Source organism: Gadus morhua, chromosome 6 (genome assembly GCF_902167405.1).
Source record: "Gadus morhua chromosome 6, gadMor3.0, whole genome shotgun sequence".
NCBI classification, from domain to species: Eukaryota; Metazoa; Chordata; class Actinopteri; order Gadiformes; family Gadidae; genus Gadus; species Gadus morhua.
Genome location: NC_044053.1, coordinates 5,102,978 through 5,118,066, shown reverse-complemented (window position 1 = coordinate 5,118,066; position 15,089 = coordinate 5,102,978). Strand labels below are relative to the sequence as shown.

At 44.1% G+C, this 15,089-nt stretch overlaps 1 protein-coding gene across 1 annotated transcript; it reads left to right on the top strand.

Annotated features, from left to right (window-relative positions):
• The first annotated feature begins 216 nt into the window (after positions 1 to 216).
• sh3d21 (SH3 domain containing 21) lies at positions 217 to 14,459 on the top strand. The gene is made up of 17 exons (XM_030358492.1): positions 217 to 461; positions 1,140 to 1,297; positions 1,437 to 1,491; positions 3,122 to 3,231; positions 4,841 to 4,931; positions 5,069 to 5,130; positions 5,237 to 5,282; positions 8,733 to 8,827; positions 9,337 to 9,435; positions 9,842 to 9,893; positions 10,826 to 10,873; positions 10,980 to 11,088; positions 11,784 to 11,922; positions 12,610 to 12,684; positions 12,998 to 13,134; positions 13,446 to 13,509; positions 13,874 to 14,459. The coding sequence occupies exons 1-17, from the start codon at positions 458 to 460 to the stop codon at positions 13,904 to 13,906; spliced, it is 1,377 nt and encodes a 458-aa protein (XP_030214352.1). The 5' UTR covers positions 217 to 457; the 3' UTR covers positions 13,907 to 14,459.
• The last annotated feature ends 630 nt before the right edge of the window (positions 14,460 to 15,089 follow it).

The window sequence follows — 15,089 nt, the reverse complement described above, 5'->3', positions numbered from 1 at the left end:
GCCTATAGGTTAAATGTATAATAATAATAATTATTATTATTATTATTATTATTATTATTATTATTATTATTATTATATTCCTCTCACGTTCATTGGTCAACCGCCGTGACCGCTCAGTCACGGTCAAATGCTGAGCACAACTCCCTGCGGTTATGAACAGGTCTCACCTGTTTACCTTCTATTCTTATCCTCCTCCACCGCTTCTCTTTTCTTTACTTGATCCCTCCCTGTATGAATACTCGCCTCCTCCTCCCCTCATCCACATGACCGCAAGAAAAAGTTGCCCAATCTTAAAGTTGGCGACAAGTCGTTTCTTGAGTCTAGAGTCCGTCTTTAGCAACAACACAACACAACCGCTACCTTTCTCACTTCTCCTTTTGCACTAGTACATAGACGAGCGGCAGAAGGTGTTGTACCTGCTCACCTTCTGAAGGAGTTTGAAGATCCAGGAGACAGCATGGGTGAGTCCCTTACCTTTCCCCCGGCAGGTGCGCTCCGTTTTTGTAGGTGTTTACCGTCTCTTCCAGGTGGCGTTGCTCCCGGCACCAACCACACCATAGTTAACCCTTCTCTGACTTGTTTCGAGTGACTCAATGTCTTCACAGATAAACCCTTTTAAATGACTTAAGTTATTGAAGGTCGCTTGGTGTTTGTAAATCTTATGCACTTATGCTAGCCTCGTAAAAGTTTAATAAATGACAGCCTGCTGGGACTTAGTACTCTATTAAGAAAAGCACCTTGTTAAGTGCTGAAATGAACATGATGTTAAAGAGAATACGAATGTTTTCTTAGTTTTCTTCATCATGGACTTCCTAGCCAGAAACGCCTTCCGAGGATACTTCCAAATACCAGAGCATATCTTGTCAAAACACGCAGCTGGCCTGCTTCCTGCGATAGGAAGCAGCTTGTGTTATTAACAGCTCGGCTGAAGCAGTTCTGCGTTTCGGTGCACTCAAGCCTTTCGGTAGAATAATGTACTCCCAATTAAGTCACAAAGGGCTTCACAGACCCTTATTATTAGAGGCCTAAAGTGTCAAAAACGGAAGGAAGAAACCTTCAGAGGAAATGGTTACCAGGAGAACTAAAGGTGTCTGCTGGAACGATTGTCCCATGGTGATGTGGTTGCTATGGCGTTGCAGAGGTTCTGGTGCTGATAGACTTCGAGGGCACGCTGGGCGATGAGATGACAGTGCGGACAGGAGACCTGGTGAAGAAGGTGACGAAGGCCTCGGAGGAGGGCTGGCTGGAGGGGGAGATTCATGGCCGCAGGGGCATCTTCCCCGCTAACTTCGCCAAGGTAACCTGTCGGCGTGTGCGCGTGGGCGCATGTTACGAGCTAGCACTGGTTCTGATGGCTTTCATCCACCTTGAACACGTTTGCGTTTTTGATTCACCTTGATCCCGCTGTTGTGGTGTCTGTGATGCTGCGTTCACAGGAAGTCCCCGTCTACCTGATCGGAGACCACAAACGGGAGCCAACTCTGAGGAAATGTAAGTTCCTCCTCTCATCCAGAATCTGTCTTCTCTTCTATCGTCTACTCTGAAACATCTCCCCTTCTGTGCTCTACTCTAAAACCTCTACTCTTGTATACCAGGTGTGTTGGCTGTAGATGAGGAGATTAGAAAGGTGTAGAGCAGGGCTATTCAACCTCCTTATCAAGTGGGCCGAAAAGGAAAACCACTGGGGGTTCATGGGCCACACAGAGTAAAACTACGTGAATGAATCGCTACAAATAAATCGTACTTAAAGTAGTGTTAACTTAATATATATAGTAATACTACATGGAATAAACTTGTCAGACACATTCCTTCCTTCTTCACTTTTAATGGTATCATTATTAAAGATTTTGTTCTCACATATTTTGGACACGTATTTAGAATTAAACAATGTTGTTTGAATCATCACAAAACAGAACTACTGTACATATGAGACATTTTGAGCCAGTGAGTCAGTGAGGAAGATTGCACTGCCTTGTTTGCCTAGTTTGGCTCATCCTGAGACACTCGTGCAGCTTCTCATAGGTCATTGATTAACGTGCCCTTGTTCTGATGGCATTCATATGAGGAAAGCTAGACTCACACGTATCGGTTGAGCCAAACATTGTCAGAATAATCGATGCCAGTTACTGATTGTGGGGTATTGATACTGGCTAGTATCACCGGCTACACACAGAAACCTGATTTGCATGCAACTATGTTCCTCCTTTATTTATTAATTTTTTGCATGCAACCTCTTGCGGGCCAGAAAAAAATTAAGAGGGGCCGCATTTGGCCCACGGGCCGCTAGTTGAATAGGCCTGGTGTAGAGGATGTGTTCAGAGTCTCCTGTGATTCTGTGGCCCAACAGATTAAATCTGATCCCGTCCAAACAGAAGATGACACAAGGGATTCTCCCTTGGCGCAGCCCTAAGCTCACGTAGCACCAAACAGTAAAGCAGATATTTTCTGTATCTTGTATCTGCTCTACACCTACACAAGTACAGCCGTTCACCCTGCCCCGGAGCTCTGGACTCTGTGATCCAGAAGCTGAGCCTCACATTGGACCCCAGCCACACCGGTTGTAATTACAACCTGTAGGAAATATCAACAAACACGGTCCCTTTGAGGCCTCCAGTGCTCCCCAAGACACGGGGCGCTTCTGCCGCCTCTGCCTTATCCCTCGGCGGCAGGCCTCCTGAGCCCCCTGTCACGCGCGCACGTGTGTGTGTGTGTGTGTGTGTGTGTGTGTGTGTGTTTTAACAAGTCGATGCGTGTGTGTGTGTGTTTGGGTGTGAGTGTGTGTTTGTGTGTGTGTTTTAACCAATCGATGCGTGTGTGTGTGTGTTTGGGTGTGAGTGTGTGTGTGTGTGTGTGTTTTAACCAGTTGATACGTGTGTGTGTGTGTGTGTGTGTGTGTGTGTGTGTGTGTGTGTGTGTGTTTTAACAAGTCGATGCGTGTGTGTGTGTGTTTGGGTGTGAGTGTGTGTTTGTGTGTGTGTTTTAACCAATCGATGCGTGTGTGTGTGTGTTTGGGTGTGAGTGTGTGTGTGTGTGTGTGTGTGTTTTAACCAGTTGATACGTGTGTGTGTGTGTGTGTGTGTGTGTGTGTGTGTTAACGTGTCCATGCCTTGTGTGTTCCCAGCCAAGATGATGAAGCAGCAGAGGAAGTGTGAGGTGTCGTTCTCCTACACGCCGCTGAACGAGGACGAGCTGCAGCTGAACGTCGGGGAGACGGTCGTCATCCTCAGAGAGGTGACGTGTAGGCCGTGTTGAGGGCGGAGCCTATGTTGTGTTTATGTCATGTTGGAGAACCGCGAGTATAGTTCTTAAAGTACATGAAATGCTTGAATTATGGCCATCCTTAACTGTGGAACTGTCTGGTATCAGTTAACAACAAAGAGAATTTATAAAATAAGGTAACATATATGTAAGGAATAATCACCGAGAGGCCGGGCAATAAACAGTTTGATATGCCCGGCTCGTGGACGTCGAGGGCGGTAACCTTCCGCGAGCCGGGCATATCAAACTGTTTATTGCCCTGCCTTGAGGTGATTATTCCGTTTATTCTACTTCGCGCCGGCCAACATAATAAAACAATTCATATACTTTAATAATTAGCCTTTTTCTTATTCGTATTGCATGCTTATTAAATGTATGCTCTGTTTAAGTTCATCTCCCTCGAAAAGTAGTTCCCTTTAGAACTACGGTGAATAACGTTAGCTCAACTGTAGGTAACGCGTTTCTATAGCAACCACACAAGGTTGCAACTGATCACTAGTTTAACAACGTAGTTGTTACATTCGTATCAAGTCAGCTTTAATGACGATCGATCAAACATGCACTCCTTGGTTTATTTTTACAACGGACCTCATGTTTGAAATGTATGTGATAGAAAACGATACAAGCGGCGTATTGATCTACTGTGCTCAGTCAGCAGCAAGTAGAACCGACAAGTCAGCGGGCAATATGCCGGATTAATGCACCCCTCCCAGCCAATCAGAATCGAGCATTCTTAAATGAAGTAGAATAAATATATATAAAATATAAATAGTGTGGTATAGGTATACTCTATGTATACGTAAACAGTGTTTTTATTTTTTAACTATCTTAGTAGTTTTAATTGTAGCTGTAGTATAGGTATGAAGTTAGATATTAACATACAGTAGTTAGTGCTAGGTAGTAAGACCGTTTTCATTGACTATAGTAGTTGTAGATTTGATGCCTGCACAACATTATAAGACATAAGATCCTCATTTAAATCGTGCTCTTGACAGACTGACTTAACCGGTTTCTTTGGCTGGTTTGGAAAGTTTGCTTTTCAAATCAGCTTTTGGCAACAGCTTACCTCCCTGGAGGATCTTGCTGATTAAATTACCTGAAGTACCTCTGGCTTGTTACTCATGTCTTGGTCATAGTACAGAGAAGGCATTATGCTGTTGAGCTGTGTGTCGTCATTACTAGGGGTTGGAATCTTTCAGTAGCGCCCGATTCAAAAGCGATTCTCCAGTGCTGATTTCTGGGTCTACTCCAGTCCACTTGGTGCTAAGAAAGCGCCGCGCCAAATAATGGCATAAAGAAGAGTACAGCGTCTAATGCCATTTTTTTATTATTATTATTTTTAGATAAACTGATAGCAATAATGCAAACAAAGGCAAACCTAAGAATGATTTCTGGGAGTTGGGAATCCATTCAACATCCTAAGCGATAAGAATTCTTAAGTGAATAGATTTCTTCTTCCCCCACCCCTTGCCATTTCAGCTGTTTAAGCACGCTGGTGTGTGAACTTCCTTCCTCTTGTGTCCCTCTCATCACTCTTACCCCCTGACGTCTCCTTCTCCCCCCTCTCCTATCCTACTGATAGATAGAGGACGGTTGGTGGCTGGGAATGAAAGATGGAAAAGTCGGAGCATTTCCGTCCAACTTCGCCAAAGAGATCTTCGCTGGTCCTAAAGGTGAGAGTCCTTACTGGGATCTGTTGGAGTAATTTACAACAAACCCTGATGGAAACCAGAGTGGAGACTCATTAGATTTAGCACGGATGGATGAGGTTTTATCATGTTTTTAATTTCATTCCGCCATTATTTAACAGAGGCCAAGAACAACGAGGGCAAGACGAGACCCAAGCTCACCGACGCAGTGTTCACTAAAGAGGTACGCTGATCATACATTTAACCTACAAGCACTAAGTCGGTATGCAAACCATCAGCAATAAGGCCCGCCAAACAATTTACATAAAATGGGTTTAATCTACCTGCAGAGCAAACTGCCGCAGAAAGCGAGTGTGAGGAGAAAACCAAAGGCTGGTAAGTTTTAATTAAACATAGAATATTTTAATTTGTTTCAGAATGTTAAAACACAGACCTTTTTGTGTAAACCAGATTTAACAACAGGGCATGACTCGCGTGAGTTCACATAATTAACCGGAGTGCCCTACAAACATTAGCTTTTGTTGTCTGACTCCAGCTGCCTTAATATAGCTCTTTCACAGGGCATCGTCGTTGGTTAAACAGAGGTTTCACTCATAACACTAATGATGGGTCTGCTCTTTCACCGGGGCAATGGTAGTAGACTCAAATATTAAAGGCTTCTTCCCTGGCTGGTCTATAGAGGAGAAGACCCATAATTAATGTTATGAGCGTCACCTTTGAGAAACAATGTCTAAACTGAATGTACAAAGTGTGTTATGTCTCCTCGCTGGTTATTCTGGAACATTCAGAAGCTCTTTGTTGTGCGGTTGTTGTGAGTGTTACAATGAAGTGCCAGGGACAATATAAAAGGCTGAATAAAACCACTAACGCACTTTGCTGCACTGCAGTTAGACTTTATTTTACCTGGTAGATATCAGGATATCAAACTGCTGACGACATAAAACTGCCACACCCAGTCGTCAATCAAGGAAAAAATCGGATGAGCAAATATTGCCATTTTTATTCTAGCAAATCAAATTTTTCATTGTCAAACTTTTATGGATGATCTATAACATAGCTAAATCACAGTTTGGGTATTGTAGACTATTATAACTCCTAAATTGAACCTTCTTCTACATGAAAAAGTTCTAAACATCTAATGCTTCTTGGCAATGTTTGCCGCATTAATCAGCAGAGCTCCTTCTGATTGCCTTGAAGATGGAACATTAAACTTAAACCAAAACACACACACACACACACACACACACACACACACACACACACACACACACACACACACACACACACACACACACACACACACACAAATTACCTCCACTATACGACCGTCTCTCTGATAAAGCGTAGGATCCGACCACACCTTGGAACAGCAACACATTGCAGGTCAACTAATGCCCTGTCACCTCACCTGAAATGACGTTAGTCATTCATGAAGGAAGACACAGCCTGAGCATTAAGCTTATCAGAGTTTATGCTAATTGAGCTAAGATGAGATATGAAGGAGCTCTGTTGATCTTTGACAGGAAATCCGGGACATTTACTATACTCTGCCTACGAGTAACAGTAGGCCAGGGGTCGGCAACCCTAGGCACGCGTGGCATCACTGGCACAGGGCAGCATAATCATTGGCACACTTGAAAAAAAAAAATTATTACTACCAATTTTTTTTTTGCCCTTTATTCTGTTTTGGGCATTTCCTCCTGGTGCAAATATGTTTATATTAGTTACAGAAAGCAGAGTTCTGAAATGGGATCAATTAATAGTTCTCAAACCTATGTTGTGTCATAATTCAGCTTAATTTTTAATAGAGTGTTGCTTAAAGGGACTCTTACCTTTGTTGCATTTTTACACTTTTTTTGGATAAGGTTAAATTGGTATTAATAAGGTAATAACACTCTAATATGCAAGACAGACCCACCAGGAGTAAAAACAAACAATTATTTTACTCTCATAATATTTAGTGAAAACTTCAACCAATAAAATTCTTCGGACCGAATGACCTTATTGGCCGACAGACCTGTCTGTTTGCTGCATGGATATATAAGGTTTTCCGTCTGCTTCTTGTGGCGCATTCGGGCCCGCGTCATCAAGGCGCGTCCTCAACTAGAGGGTTTGTTTTGATTCCACGGCAGACAGTAGCGAGTAGCTACCGTAGCGACTGACGATGGCAGACCAAAGTGGTCCACGGCGTACTGAAACTGCACCATTCAGTCCGATTAGGGGACTCATCTCGGACTCAGACTCACAGAGTTACCCTCCTCTGGAGCCTCAGGAAGACCTCCAGACTGTTGGCCACCAACTGCACCATTCAGTCCGACAAGGGGACCCGATTCGGCCTCAGAAGCCAAGTGGTCCCGCTCCCCTGGATGATTCTCAGGACCTCCAGACCGTTGGCAACCAACCGCACCACTTAGTCCGATTAGGGGACCCGTTTCGGACTCAGACGCGAAGTTGTCCCGCTACTCTGGAGCTCCGGGAAGACCTCCAGACCGTTGGCACCCAACCGCACCACTCAGTCCGATTACGGGACCCATTTCGGACTCAGACGCGACGTTGTCCCGCTACTCTGGAGCTACAGGAAGACCTCCAGACCGTTGGCACCCAACCGCACCACTCAGTCCGATTACGGGACCCATTTCGGACTCAGACGCGACGTTGTCCCGCTACTCTGGAGCTACAGGAAGACCTCCAGACCGTTGGCACCCAACCGCACCACTCAGTCCGATTACGCGACCCATTTCGGACTCAGACGCGACGTTGTCCCGCTACTCTGGAGCTACAGGAAGACCTCCAGACCGTTGGCACCCAACCGCACCATTCAGTCCGATTAGGGGACCCATTTCGGCCTCAGACGCTACGTTGTCCCGCTACTCTGTTTGTAATGCTTATACACCTTTCTTATACTCAGTGGGACCACTGTCCTTCAACATGGGGCCTCAAAACGGTATCACACGAAGCCCATAAAATTACAGTGAGCCACCTGCTAAATTTCTTGTTTACTAGACCCCTGGTAGATATTATGACCCCTGGGAGTCTAAACATAACCCATGGGAGTCTAGAACTTTTGTACTGTAGCGACCCTGGGACAGTTAAATAGTTTGTGTGTTATGTGTTACATTATATTTCGTTGTCCGCTATGCCAGTTGTTCTATGTGCATGTATTGTAATGTTCTTCTTGTCAATCAGCGTGGGGGCGAATCATTAGGTCAGCTGGGGGAGGGCCTTGGAAGAACAGGAGGGTGGGGGCCTGCACGCGTGTGAGACCGTGTTGGGGGTTGCCGGGGTAACCGGGGTTTGTTTTGTGTCGGTTTTCTGCCGTTGGTTACAATGTTACGGGTTTCAGTGACCTGGTTTTGGTTCATTAAAACTACCTTCAACTACTAATGACTCGACATCATTATGTCACCGGCGAGGTCGTTACAGTACTCTAAAAAATAACGCTTAGTTTTGTACTCTAAAAAATAACGCTTAGGGGGTGGGGCATTGGAGGAAGGCGGGATGATTTGAATGTGCTGTAATTCTCAAATGCAACAAAGGTGAGAGTCCCTTTAAGGCACACTCATTAACGGAAAATGTCAAACTGGCACTGCATGTTCAAAAGGTTGCTGACCCCTGCCGTAGGCAATAAGGAAATTAAATTAAGAAATGCATGATCATCGGTCCTTTTTAATCGTTCTCATAATCGTCCATTTATATTGCAGTGTAACATATACATGCTTATTAACAGCCGGTAGAGGAATTTGTTTCCCATAAATTTATAATACTCTTAATTACTACTATTATTATACGCCCTGATTCAAAACAGTCGGTGTTCTCTTTGTTCAGACGCAGAAAGGGCTCTCGTCATGTTTGACTACGCCCCCAAGACCGAAGACGAACTGGAGCTCAAGAAAGGAAACATCGTCTCCATCGTAAACAAGGTCTGTGTCGGTCTCACAGCCCTAAGATACGCGTTTTCGATCCCCGATGTCCTCAGCCTCCCTCTAGATAACCATGAGCAAGATGGCCCCTACCTTGGCCTCCCTACCTTGTTGACGTCTACGTACTGCATTCTCCAGTACATAGGGGTATTCACAAGCACACTGTATTTGTTTCTCTTTCAAAGTCTCCCATCTGAGAAGTATGTTGCGTAGCCCGCCAAACCTGTTGTACCCTCCCCGCGAATGCCTCCGCTCAAGTCAGAACACTAGAACACGGCCTGCCAAAATGACGTGACTATGACTGTGACTCCTTCTTGTACTTGACTATGACTGTGACTCCTTCTAATGGCCGCCGTAGCGGCCATTTTGAACATCTCACAAAGATCACCGACCACAGGTCGAAGCAAGTGCAGTGTTTACGTCGACCGCTCCGCTACCTCTTTAAGAAGGGCAATCACGCGTCCCGGCGGGCACTGGAGACACTAATCAGACGTTTCAATCTCCTAAAGGAAACGGAGGATGAAGGCTGGTGGGAGGGAAAGCTGGACGGACGCCAGGGATTCTTCCCTGACAACTTTGTCATGGCGATACCACCGCAAGACGCACAAGTGAGTTGAAGTCACAACGTTTTTCTTGCTGCTCTCCAGAGAGAAGAGAAGCTAGCTTTTTTTGATCTTAGCTAGCTCTCTTGTCTGCTCACAGCAGTGAGGTCACTTGTCTTTCTGCTGGAGCTTTTACTGCACGGTTGCTGGTGCAGTTATGAGGTGTACGTTGTCGAGACCTCGTGTTCTGCAGCTGGGCTGGCATCGGGGCCCTTCCTGTTTCCGTCCTCAAGTATTTTCTGTTTCTTGACGTCGTTGGTTGGCGTGACTCATAAGTGTCTATCGGTGACGGGATCTTCCCTCAGTGGTACTCGGTGTGTGAAGAGAGACGAGGTGTGTTTTGGTTGTGCGGTGGAGTAGTGTAACTGCATCTGTGAACGTGTGCGTGTTTGTCTCTCTCTTCTCTGCGTAGTCGGACGCCGTGAGCGACCCACCCGCGCGTAAAGAAGCCACCACGCCGCCAGGTAAGATCCAGACAACCGTCCCATCAGGATGGCCGTGGCTAGGTTATCGGCGGGTTTAGTCTGGTTAAGGGTTGGAGATAGTCTCTGGACTCATGGACGGTAGTTAGAGCAGCTTCAGTTGTGAGTGGAAGAACACTGGGGTGTCTTCACCAATTGATCATCCCTTACTCACTCACTCCCTCACTCCCTCACTTTGTCTGGAAGGACTACTTCCTGTTTTGCTGTAAATGGTATACATCAGAATCTATTGAAGTACCGCATAATGATAATAATAATAATACTGTAATAATGCTTTACTGAGGTATTAATCTTAACAACTGAAACCACATTTATCAATTATAATAATTTATATTATAATGTGTGTGTATATATATATATATATATATATATGAGTATATTTTGTACTACATATTCTCACGTCATTATGTATTCATCCAATCAATATAGCAGTTAGAAGTATGCTTTATGTTATATTTTTGAAGATTCCTTTGTTGGTGAAGGATGTGGTCACACGTGGTGCAGTGATGAGGGGGATGTTAGTAGCTTTGTCTTAACCTGAGGAGTATTTGAAATAAGAAGCTTCTTCTACTCATCATCTCCAAACCACCATTAGTTCCCAGTTGGGACACTTAGAGAGCTCGTGAATGGGATTGTTGCGGGTTTGCATGTTGTCAGCTTGAATCCTGCATGTTAAATGAGTTCATGTTTTATCAACAAACAGAGTCGCTTCCACAGCTCTTCCAAGCTTGCTCTTTGAGGTGCTGACACACTTAAGCAACCTCACAGGAAGTCTGATATTGCAGCAGGGTGCAGAGAGTGTGGCATGGGCTGGGGATTTCACTGTGTTCAGGGGGCTTTGGCGGAAACAAGTTGAGGGATGTTATGTTATGTTAAGTTATGTTTTGTTTTTTTAATTTCTCTGTGAATCACAGCTTGTCCAACGCCAGCGATGGACAGAGCTGTTCCTACCAAGACCAAAGGTAAAGAACACAGCAGATTATCAAAATAATTGTATTTTCTTTACACATCTCAATGGCACCGTGCTGCATATTTCCCTGTTACATGAAGGAGTGGTGTGTATTACAGATGAGAAGCCGGACCTCCGCAGTAACCCCCCCGTCAAGCTGAAGCTGCCGTCTCTTGTCAGGCCCAGCCCTCCCCCTGTGAAGGACAAACCTGGCAAGGCGTCACAGAGGTGGGCTACCGCACACCTGAGAGACAAAACATCTACCACACAACTGAGCTAGGCACCTTAGCTACAGCACAACACACCTGAGCTCCACAACTGAGTTACAACACACCTGAGCTACACAACTGAGCCAACTCACAACTGAGCCACCACAGGCCTGAGCTACACGCCCAAACGTCGCACTTCAACTAAACACACACGCCACCACATATCCGCCTGCCATTCATAGTTCAACGAAAAGATTGCTTCGTTATGGTTACTGCATAGTTTGGGCTAAACTAAACTCCAAAGTCTAGCATGGCACCTTCTGTCCTCCTAGATTAAGCTATTTAGCTCCCTCTGTTGTTGCTCAGGTAGGATGTTTTAGTTTAGCTTTTGTTGGACGCAATTGTCTCTTCTAGCTTCGGAAGACCTTCGAAACCGTCATAGATGCTGTGTGTGTGTCCAGTGTGTGGGTCCACTGTGTGTGTGTGTGTGACAATCTGTAGCCAAGGTTATTATGGTCTGACGGCCTCTCGCGGAGCCAGGCGTTGCCACAGGAACCTTTTGAAAGGTTCCCGCTGAGCGGTGGGAGACTCTGCGTCACCCGTTGGAAACGCACACACACACACGCACGCACGCACGCGCGCGCGCACACACACAGCATGAATTGGGACGACGTGTGATATGTGACGGTGTGCAACGTGTATTTTCTTCCGCAGTAAGAGCAACGGTGATCTGCAAACTGCAGACCAGTTTGATGGCGTCGAGGCAGCCCCCGAGAAGCTAAGCCACCCCACGGCGGGTCGGGCCAAACCCCCTGGCCGCAGACCCCCCTCCGGTCTGCTCTCACCCGGACAGGTACCGCACCACTAGTACCACAACTCATTCAACTGTTACTACTGCTGGTGTTCGGACTAAATACTATTACCTATTTAAACAAATGTTGGTACTAATGCAGACTGAACTAGTACTTATACACACCAATACTAATACTAAAACACATTCATACTTGAACCTAGCACACTTGTACTACAAACTATAGATGATATAGTATATATATTTAGTACAAATAGTACATATCTATGGTGTGTGTGTGTGTGTGTGTGTGTGTGTGTGTGTGTGTGTGTGTGTGTGTGTGTGTGTGTGGTGTGTATACGTATATATATATATATATATATATTTATATATATAGACACACACCAACTCCGAAAACATTAGTGCTATAAGAACAGATTATTGTGGTGTAACCGACAATGATATAGAAAAACAAGTGGCTAAATGCGTGTCACAAGCTGATGCTACAGCACTGCTGATAAACTCGACGTCACCTTTTATGAGGTAGATCAATGAGGTATGGCTCCAGGTTTTTGTAGGACTCGGGTCTCTTCCGTTCACATTTGCTTCCTTGATAGGGCGTTAGAGGGGAGGCTAGTAGCCTTTGTGTTTTAGTTTGACAAACGGTTTGATTAGGACTGAAATTGGCTGAGGTTCTTCGGTAAGACGTTAGACTGGGTCAGTAAGAACAAGTCTAATTCTTCTTTACAGGATACTTCTGAAGAACCAGAGCTATTGTCTCCATCCAGAGTGTCGCCTCTGAGAAAGTCGCAAAGCATGTCAAAGGTTTGATGTGTTTTCATTTGATTCAATGTATTAAATTTGAGATTTTAGAAGGGATTCAGTATTGACCCTCGAGAAACGGGGGCCATTGGCATCCAACCAGGGATAGTGGTAGAGCGGGAAGAGTCTGTGTTGCCAAACCGTTTTTACACAATCTTGTGCTCGATTACGCTGATAACCACACAGAACGGGTCAAGCAGACACAAAAGCTTTGCCACTTCCGGCATTATCAGAGGATTTTTGCTTCTGTGGGGAAAAATCCCCTTAAAACAATTTAGAAAACATTGAATTGAAGATGTTCCCTTAAATCCTACAGGCGTCAGACAGTAAAGCATCGGCACCCAGGCCAGATCCCGAGGCGAGGACCCCGCCCGGAGAGCCCTCTCTGGAGGGTCTGCAGGCCGACGTCAGGGAGCTCAGGATGGCACTGGAGCTTCTCAAGACTCAGCAAGAGTGAGTGACACACCTCTGGCATGTAATGTTAAATGATGTAATGTACTGCAGGCGTTCTATCAAGATGCCAAAATGCTTCTGGTTGATACAAAATAATTTATTTGAATAGTTAATAACACGGCTAGAATTTTTTATGTGAAATTATACTTTGTGAAATGAAGTGCTTATGTTTGTTGTGGAATGGTGTACAGTTATGTTGTGGTTTGTTGATTAATGTTGGGGTGTATTGTATTCGGCTGCATTATGTCATGTCCTAATTATGTAATTATCGGAAGCTAACTGTTTGCATCTGTTGCCGCCGTCTCGCTCAGACAAGACATGAAGGAAGTGAAAGAGGAACTGAATCAGGAGAGACAGAAACGGACGATGCTTCAGGTCAGTCATGTCTCCTGACCCAATCTACCAAGTATACAACTACAAGCCCCCTTAAAGGTGTAGAAACATGAAAATTGGTATCCCCCCTCCAACAGCTACAGTCTCACTGGTCATCACAGGTCCACTTGAGATGTTTCCTCCTGTATATTAATCGTTCTGCACTGTGGAGGAAAGCCTGGAAGTCATGCATCTCATTGGCATTAAGGACTGCTGCTCGTACAATTAATTTACAAATGAGAATAAAGTTGAATGGAATGAATAGGTGTTCCCACTCAGCCTCACCCCTCAGAAGCACGACTTGCAGTGAACTTGCTTTATCTGAGAGAGGATTACTGATTCTGACTATCTGTCTCTTTTGTCCTAGGAGGAAGTACACAGTCTGCGGATGAAACATTGATAGTGTCTGGATTATTCTTGGCCTCCCTGCGGTAGATAAGACCAAAGAACTTTTCTTCGTCTGTCGGGAAGTACAAAAAGATCAGAAAGACAAGTGACCTCACTGCTGTGAGCAGACAAGAGAGCTAGCTAAGATCAAAAAGCTAGCTTCTCTCTGGACCAGCATTGTATTAAAAGGTTAAATACTATACCTTTGTCATTGTACTTGGGGAGCTGTATTTCTGATTTCTGGAAGCCTAATATGTATATTTTTTGATGTTTCTTTTTTTTAAGAAATTTTGATTTGTTCATTATTTTGTAAATCTCAACCAGTTGCTGACTATGGGATTGGTTGGCAAAATAAGGATTTTTTTTTTTGTATATTGAAACAAACCTTAAATGTATATAAATGCATTTAATGGACGTTGCTGGTTTTTACTCCTGAGGTAAAATAAAAAAGATTCGAATTGTTATCAAAAAGATGATATCAATTCCAATTTGTTATATTGGAATTTCGATCTACAAGCTTTGTTTTTCAACTGCAGTAGTACAATAAACCTGTAGAGGGCAGTGACGGTCTGTTTCTGTTTTTTAACTGGCTGTATCTGACGTGAGTTTCTATATTACATTCGTCCCGCAGGACGGAACCATGTATGTTACAGTTTATCAATTAAATTTATTTTAATTTATCATTTAAAGAAAAAATAAATCTGTCGATATATTGAGCCTGGGAGGGTAGGTTCAATATATCTGCTTGAAGAAAAAAACAAGTTCTGTCGATATATTGAGCCTGGGGGAGTTAGGTTCGATATATCGCTTGAAAGAAATATTTTCATCGAGATTCCCTATTGATATACTGAGCCTTGGGGGGGGTAGGCTCAATATATCGCTTGAAGAAAAAAAGAAATTCTTCAAGCGGGGTAGGTTCAATATATCGCTTAAAAAAATAATTTTAAAAATCTATAAAGCCTATATACAATATATGTATTGAACCATGGGGCGGTAGGTTCAATATATCGCTTAAAAAAAAAAAAAAAAATCGGTCGATATATTGAGCCTATATGTTCAATATATTTCTTGAAAAATTAATTCAAAAATCGATACAGCCTATATATACAATATATACAAAACAAAAAAATCGAAGTAGCCTATCGATATATTGAAACTACCGTCCCAGGTTCAATATATCGATAGGCTATTTCGAT